This window comes from Microchirus variegatus (assembly GCF_963457635.1).
Source record: "Microchirus variegatus genome assembly, chromosome: 9".
Taxonomy (NCBI): domain Eukaryota; kingdom Metazoa; phylum Chordata; class Actinopteri; order Pleuronectiformes; family Soleidae; genus Microchirus; species Microchirus variegatus.
This window is the reverse complement of record NC_139810.1, coordinates 25,357,894-25,366,902: the sequence shown is the minus strand read 5'-3', so window position 1 is coordinate 25,366,902 and position 9,009 is coordinate 25,357,894. Positions and strand designations below refer to the sequence as shown.

General features: G+C 42.3%; 1 protein-coding gene across 1 annotated transcript; it reads left to right on the top strand.

Annotated features, from left to right (window-relative positions):
• Positions 1-2,826: 2,826 nt before the first annotated feature.
• cbln4 (cerebellin 4 precursor) lies at positions 2,827-7,755 on the top strand (the record flags this gene model as incomplete). Its single annotated transcript, XM_083894843.1, has 3 exons — positions 2,827-3,093; positions 4,231-4,347; positions 7,558-7,755. The coding sequence occupies 3 exons, from the start codon at positions 2,827-2,829 to the stop codon at positions 7,753-7,755; spliced, it is 582 nt and encodes a 193-aa protein (XP_083750969.1).
• Between the last annotated feature and the right edge of the window lie 1,254 nt (positions 7,756-9,009).

Genomic DNA, 9,009 nt, shown 5'->3' with positions numbered 1-9,009 from the left:
GTTTTAGGTGTTACTGCATCCTTCATTTTTAACTTATTCTTTACTTTTAAGAGCAATGTTCATTTTTGTTTAGGAGGAGCAATATTCAACTTTCTAATCCTACCATATATATATATACGTATATATACGTACATATATGTATGTATATATATATATATGTGTGTATATATGTATACACACATATAAACATATATACACATATATAATGTATATGTGTGTTCATATATATGTATGTATATATGTGTATATAAATATATACACATATATATACTGCAAAAAAACAGTAAAGAACTGGCAGCTGGGTGCCATTATGTTACTGTAAAATTAACAATATTTTACTGTCACTGAAATTTACAGTTTTGCCCTGGAAATGAAAAATACAGTGTAAACTGATATTCAAAATTACTTTCACTGTATTTTACAATTAAATGACTATTTAGCTTGTATTACTTCGTATGACTTTACTTTTATTTGAATGTAAAGATGACATCTAAAAACTTCACATGCTGAACAAATTGCATGTTAAAAACATTATTACGTACATACATACTACATATATTAACAGTATTAAGAACATATGCTGAAAAATCATTAAAATTATTCCTTAAGAGGTTTGCAAATATTTTCAACGGATCCTTGTTCAGGGCGATGTCGACTATTATGATGGTAAATTTCAAGTCATTCCGAGATACTTTTTGTTTTTGAGCCTAAAGTCAGCTCACTGTCAAAGTGCATCAGGGAATGGATAATTTCCTGAATTTCAAAAATTCATTAAATTTATTCCTTAAGAGGTTTGCAAATATTTTCAACAGATCCTTGTTCAGGGCGATGTCGACTATTATGATGGTAAATTTCAAATCATTCCGAGATACTTTTTGTTTTTTTTGAAGAAAGTCATTTCACTGTAAAAGTGCATCAGGGCAAATGGATCAGTTCCTGAATTTCATCATCAGTGTGGCAGCACGGTATGGCTTCATAACAGTCAAGTATGAACATGGTAAGGACAGCAACGAAAGAAATGAAACGACTCATCACATATTCTGTTTTCTAAATCTAATCCGTTACCGTCAGGCAGACGTCACAGAGCGGGCGAACGTACCATAAAACCAAACTCTCGCTCATTAAAATGTCACATTAATCAAGAAGGAAACGGTTTAATTCTGTCAAACATCTACAAAGCTGCTATTGTAGCAAGTTTACCCAAGAACAAGCACACTGTAAAGATCTATCTATCTATCTATCTATCTATCTATCTATCTATCTATCTATCTATCTATCTATCTATCTATCTATCTATCTATCTATCTATCTATCTATCTATCTATCTATCTATCTATCTATCTATCTATCTATCAGCTTAAAGTTATCTATCGATCGATCTATCTATCTATCTATCTATCTATCTATCTATCTATCTATCTATCTATCTATCTATCTATCTATCTATCTATCTATCTATCTATCTATCTATCTATCCACCCATCCATCCATCTGGACCCAGACAGCATATCGGTGTGTGTGTCAGAGGAAGGAGGACATTAAAATTGATCTACTGTTTTATGGGCCGCTTGCAGTTACAAAAAAGGATAGAGGTGATGTGCTAACATTTCTAATCTCCAGTCAAACATTCTCGTAGGACACTTTGGACGATGTGATTTAATGCGGCGTAAAAAGGACAGAGACAATTGCGTTGTCGAGCAGTTGAGAAACTCCATAACCCGTAACGTCCGACTATAGCAGTAACGTCACGTTGGCACATTTTTTTGTTTTTGTTTTTTTGAGATCATCAGTGAAATGAACGGTGAGACTTAAGAACCTGACACGAGAGTCTCTCGTGTCTTTATACTGCAAACCTCTGCTTCAGGTAGATTTAAGACAGCAGACATGATGTCACCGAGACAAACAGGTCCTCATCACTTACTCCAGCAGAACACCATCATCACCATCACCACCATGTTGTGAAAGTGTGAAAGTCCAAGCTGACATATTTTCATCCCTCCTCTTTTCATGAGTCACTGCATTACAGTGAAACCTGCAGCCATATAAAGGAAAGGAAGCAAATGGTGATTAAAAAAAGAGTGAAACTCTTGCTTGTGGGCTTTGACTAGTGGACTACAGAGTATATTGCAAGTGGAAACAGCAAAACTGTTATTTTATGGATTTGTTCCATGAAGAGTCAGAATGATGCAGCACATGTACAGTGTCGTTATCTTCGTTACTGCCCATTAATGAACACATACTAAGGATGGAGGGTATTTTTTTTATATATATATATAGTGGATTAGTGCAATCTGGATTCCTGGCAAATTAAGCGGGGGGGGATACTGTTCTAACTTTTGCCACGTGCGTGCGTAAAGTGGATGGCTGGGGCGCGCACACGTGCAGCACATCACTGCGGGCAACAACTGCTGTCAGACGCATTATACGGAGTAGGAGTGTGAGTGTGAGGGCTATGGACGATTCGTGGACCGATCCGCCTCTCAGATTGGAACGGGCTTCTGAAAAAAACACTTCATGTTGACTACATTTGTTGACTCATCTGAAAATGACACGCGCGGACAACAAACGGTGATTTTTTTCTCAGTTGTGCGGCTGACCCCAAGATCAGATTTAAGGTTTGATAAGAATTTTGTTGTTCCACTTAATTTCTCAGTCGGATATATGGCTCGGATTTGGATTCAGTGAAGAGAATTTTCTCCGCGTCAGGTGCGTCTGCAGCGGGAGAGTCCAGTGGAGGTTTGGAAAAACTTGCGTGGCGCAGGAGACTGTGTCTGATCTGTTTCTCATCGGCGCTGTCACACACACGGAGGAAGAGGGAGGGGAGCCATGGTGAACTCCCTCGCGCTGGCGTTCGGCTTGACTTTGCTTTTTGAGGTGGCGAGAGCTCAGAACGACACGGAGCCGATCGTCCTGGAGGGAAAATGCCTCGTGGTCTGCGACTCGAACCCGGCCACGGACTGGAAGGCTTCGTCCTCTCCGCTCGGCATCTCGGTGCGCGCAGCCAACTCCAAGGTGGCTTTCTCTGCAGTCCGGAGCAACAACCACGAGCCGTCGGAGATGAGCAACAAAACGAGAATAATCTACTTCGACCAGGTTTAAAAACGATTCTGTTAAACGATACAAATGAGCGGGGATGGAGTGGTATAAACATTTTATTGTCACTTTGCCAAAAAAACACTTTGTCTCAATGAGTCACTTTCAGTCCTTTGTGTGTTTGATCTCAGTGTTGAGTTGTAACGCAGAGTTTAAAGTGTTGCTGCTGAGTTTAGTTGGAGAGTGGATTGTGTCTGAGAGCATCCTGCGGATGCTGCACGCACGCACGCACGCACGCGCGCACGCGCGCACTCATCACTTTGGCTCTTGCTACACCCCCCAACAGCGCGCACGCACGCACGCACGCGCACCATCACCTACACAGGCAGACCCAAACAAATCAAAGCAAACAACAAGGTGGGCTTGATTAGTCACACACACAGAGGTGGGCAGTGTCAGGTGTTTGCAGCGGTATCACTCAGCGGCTCCTCTGCCCCTCTCTCATGCGAATTACATAACATGATCTCAGGCTGTGAGTGCACACTGCCTAGGTAATCGGATTGGTGTGGCCCGTGAGCATTCTGTTGCTGTGTAAGCAACATCTGTCAAAGGTTAGTGTGCACGGCTGAGCCTGCGGCACTGTCTCAAAAACAGGTGGGGGAATCCAGTGTTTGAGGCTCCACAGAGAGCGGCTGGCTCCATCGGCCGCTGTGCACCGTGTGCGGTCAATCTGATTTGAAGCAAACTGAAGAGCATCAGTGGCACTTGTAAGACTGCATCGAGTGCTGTGCTGCGTAATCTGACTGACATTCAGGGAGCCATCATTAATAGCAAATAACACAGAGGGAATGTTTGGATTATTCTGCATGTGTCACTATGAAGAAACCTACTGATTCTTTCTGTCTTGTCTGTGTACAAAAACACTCCTTTTTTTAATCAAAAGGAGTTTTTTTGGATCATTTTTAGGATCATTTGGTTTCCTTGTGGAATGGAAAAGTTGTGAAATGCTGCAGCCTTTTGTTCTTCGAGAGGAAATGTTGTCACACTCGTTTCCCTCCCGTTCAGACAGACATATTTGTTTATATATATAATCCTATAGATCTGTTAAGGTTAAACACTGTGTTATATATAGTGCAGAGTATCATTATTAACACCTTTTTTTTTTTTTAAATGTGCTTTTCTCTTTCTCTCTCGTAGATTCTGGTGAATATAGGAAACTACTTCACATTCGAATCAGTATTTTTGTCCCCAAGAAAAGGAATCTACAGTTTTAACTTCCATGTCATAAAAGTGTACCAGAGTCAAACCATACAGGTACTGTTTTTGTTTATTTCCCCTCTGCTGTATCAGTGGTTAAGATGCGTTGTATTTTTTTTTTCATTAATAATCACGAAATGATCTCAAAACTAATTGTGATAAATTAAAAAAAACAACCGCAAGAAAAAGCGTCTTATTTATTCCTGTCTATATTTGGGCAGTTAAATGTAGTCAGGGGCAGGCAAATCAAGCATTTGCCTGGGGCCTTCAATTGAGAGGGCCCCCCCGAGGGTGGCTGAATACTTTAGTCCACAACAATGACAAATTTTGCGAGAAGATTGCTTGGGGCCCCAAATTCCCTCGATACAACCTCAAGTAGTCAGACAGTAATACTTTCCCTTCCTTTCTTTTAAAAGTCCAGTGTGTAACATTTAGGGGAATTTATTGGCAGACGCTGAATATACTACACGTGATCAGCCACACCGCGAAGATGTGGGAAAGAGTTGTTGAAGCTTAACTATAAGGAAAGACGAAGTGAAAATCGGCTACAAAGCAGTCTGGGGTCATGCCGAGAGAGAGAGAGAGCACCATAGATGCTTTCAGAGTGTTGATAGAGAAATATAAAAAAGGTCAGAAGGAGTTGCAGGAGTTTTCTTTGTGCATCTAGAGAAAGCTTATGATCGGGTGCCAAGAGAGCTACTGTGGTATTGTAAGAGGAAATCTGCAGTGGCAGAGAAGCATGTGAGGGTGGTGCAGGACCCGTATGAGGACAATAAGACACCGGTGATGTTGTGCAGTTGGAGGTGGGATTACTTCAGGGATCAGATTCGGGTTGCCAGATGAAGTCAGACAGGAGCCTGTGTGCATCATGTTTTTTCCAGATGATATTGTAAACTTTAGCGAGAGTAGTAGGGGGGCAGGTTCAAGAGAGACTGGACAGGATAACTGTGGTGTGAGTGGCAGCGAGACAGCATGTGGACAGGGGGAAGTTGCAAGAAGTAGAAGTAGAGAATGTGGATTTGAGTTGAGTTTAAATACCTGGGGGTCAACTTTCACGAAGAAATGGACAGTGCCTAGGAGAGGTGGAAGAAGAAGAGAGTGCAGGCAGGGTGGAGTGGGTGAAGACAAGTGATGTGTGACAGAAGGAGAGCAGCAAAAGTGAAAGGGAAGACAGTAGTGAGACCCGCTATGATGTGTTGCTCGGAGACGGTGTCTAAAAGACAAGAGGCAGAGCTGGAGATGCTGAGATTTTTTGCGACCAGGCCGGACAGGATTAGAACGGAGCATATTAGAGTGACAGCTCGGGTTGAACGGTTTCGGAAATAAAGTTAAGAGTGTCACGGTTGACACGGCTTGCCGACGTGCAGAGGAGGGGATAGGGATTATATTGGACAAAAGACGTTGGAGATAGAACTGCCAAGCAGGAGGTAAAAAAAGAGGAAGACCACAGAGAGGGTTCACGGATGTTGTGAAGGAGGACATGAGGACACGGAGGCAAACAATCTACTGTGGAAGAAGTGTATAATTGCGTTAAAAATAAAATAAATGTTTGGGTTTTCGTAGCCTCGGGGCTGGGTTCATACTGAATTCAGTACGTCTGTGATGCATAATGGCCGAAGTGCTGATCTGGTGCATGTGGCGCGGCTCCGTGCACCAGAACTGCTGCAGGGCGTCTGCCATGTTTTAAATATGGTTTACCTTAAATACTCTAAATACGCCACTGTGCTCAAATAGATGCCAGGACTCATCGGTATGAAGTCACTCATCTCGTCAGTCCTGCACACATTTAACAATAAAGCTTTATGGTGTCACTAATTGTTACACACTGAACCTTTATAAAGAAGCAATAGTTCACTTTCCCCCCCTCACTTTCATTCTAAGGTTGAATCCCAATTCCACCCCTCTGTCCTGGAGACGTAACCGTGCAAAAATAGCGATAGCAGCTAGCTAACCACTTACGAAAGGAACGCCGGGATAGCATCGGCTACGACTAGCTAGTAATTCAAAACAAACTTGACTAGTGATTCAGAAACACCGTTTGACAATTGAAGAAGTCCGCAATACAATCGTTACACATGACTGTCGTGATTAAAATACTGAAAATACATTTGTGCGAGTCTTTAAAGGTCACATAGAGTGGTCCTGTTGCACATAAATGTTAGTTATGGAGGTCTACTTACATATATTAACTTGTTTTTATGCTCAAAAACCTCCTAGTTGCTATAAACGAGCCGATAGAAATCCTCTTTTCTGACGGTGTTTTTCTGCTGCGAGATTTCAGAGTGAACTTTCAACCCCAGAAGACAGAGTCTTGTGATTGGCCAGTACTATCCAGCATATCTGTTCTCAGAAGCGCAGCGCCCCCCTCTGGAACGGTGGATGCACTGCTCCTCATTATCAAAACATTGTTTTAACAGTGTTTAAAAATAGCTTCGTCACGACTCCCCGCCGCAGTCCCTTTTATGACTTTAACCCGGAGTCAGACCCAGAGTCAGAAGACACTGTTGCTCGTGAAACACCTCCACAACGGACGTTATTCTTCTTCTGCGGTTCAATGTACGCAACCCGATGTGCCCGGACTAGTGCCCGGAGCAGGACGATCTGTTGTTCAGGAGAACCGCTGCTTACGTAACTATTACGGGATTTTCAGTGATCTCGTTGAGCCCCGAGATTACAATAAAACACAACGTTCTCAGCAATGGCTGAACTGTTTGTTTCGAACCGTCAGGGCTTCATAAACAAGGTAATGACGCAGATACACACCAAAACAACAGCGTTAATAGGAACTTCCGGTCTAGTTCCGCTTTAACGGCCGGCTTTCAAACTTCGCTGACAGGTGACGCGGCGGAAGCTGGGAAATTCCTCAAAGCCCTCCGTTTCAAGTGTGGAAGCTTCGTTTCAAGGGCTACGTAGCCCTACGGCTTGGCCCTACCCCTTAACCCTTATGAGAAATGAGACAGCCCTACCCCTCACATGAACGCGCAAAAACAAGGGGTAGGGGGGAGGGGGAGGGCTAAGGGGTGGAATTGGGATTCAGCCTAATTGTTGTTCTCTGTGAACAAGCTGAAACGTTTTTTTTTCTCGCCGACTCAAGAGCGTGTGAAACCCTAATTTTCATCAGCACTCATCAGCAGCCCGTGCTGCCAATTTAACAGTGAAGATATTACATTTAAAAGTAGACTGTGACAACACATCTTAACCTTAAGTATTCCTTTTCTAATATTGTAATTTGTAATTATCATTTTTTTTTTTAATTGCTTGTTTCAGGTGAATCTAATGCTGAACGGGAAACCAGTCATCTCTGCCTTTGCGGGCGACAAAGACGTGACTCGAGAGGCGGCCACCAACGGAGTGCTGCTTTATCTGGAGAAGGAGGATAAAGTCTACTTAAAGCTGGAGAAGGGCAACCTCGTCGGTGGGTGGCAGTACTCGACGTTTTCTGGCTTTCTCGTGTTCCCGCTGTAAAGAACGGAAGATTGTAAGCGGGACTGAGTTCTTCGTAAATGTGTGTGTCACTGTATAATCAAAACATTACCCGCTGCATCGATTGGATTGGATCTCGCCGAATTGGGTAAAAAGTGAGCGATGGAAATGGATAACATCAGAGAGAGAGAGAGAGAGAGGAAATAAGACTTTGGAAAATCACTGACAGTCTCTGAAGTGCCGAGTCCAGATGAAAGAGACTTGGAATGTTCCCTATCCCGACTCTACACTCCTGTCACTCACATGGCCTCTGAGACAAAACATCGCACAACATCCCTAATGTACTTTTCAAACTCGTTGGAATATGTTTAGCATACTGATTTCCTTCATGACAACAAAAGTTTGTCGCTATGTATCTGCCTTCTCGGTGTAAATTGTATATACCTGCGTTTAAATGTGCTACTTGTCGTCACCAAAGTTGTCACAGTGATCAGGATTATGGAATTAGAAATGTGAACAAAGAATGTGATGAAAAAAAAAAAAAAAAACCGGAAGCCATAAAAGAGAGCTGATACTGTCGTAGCGTAGGTCACATAACGCTGCGATCCGTGTTTGTGGAAGTTGCTCGGTGTAGCTAATGGTGAATGGGCCTACTCTACACACACACACACACACACACACACACACACACACACACACGGTACATCAAACAGCTGCAGTGAGACATCGAATAGACGCAAAGAAAATGCAAAAGAACGACAAAGGGAACAAAATGGCTACAAAGAGACACCGAATGACTGCAAAGAGACAGGAACCCACCGCACCAAGCGATGCAAAGAGAGACTCTATGACTACAAAGAGATGCCAAATGACTTCAGAGACACACAAACAACCGAGTTATTTGGAGACACCAAGATGCCAAACAACCACAAAGAGATACAAAATTACTTTTATTATTATCTTTTTTTTTAGTCTGCAATGTTTGCTTCAACAGTGAGAGGTTGGGAAGCCTTGTACATGTCTGTGTTTAAGGCAGGGGTGGCTAACTCATTTTAATTCAGGGGCCACAATTTGGCACAATTTGATCTCAAGTGGGCCGGACCAGAAAAACAATGACATAATAACCTATAAACAACAAGGACTCCAAATGTTTCCCTTAGTTTTGCATTTTATTATGAAGTTTCATGAGAAAAATAAATGGAATTTTAAAAAATGTTATAGTTTACTATGTACACATTTGCATTACAACTTACAGATCACAGTGGATCTGGAACTGACAAATATAGTATTTATGAC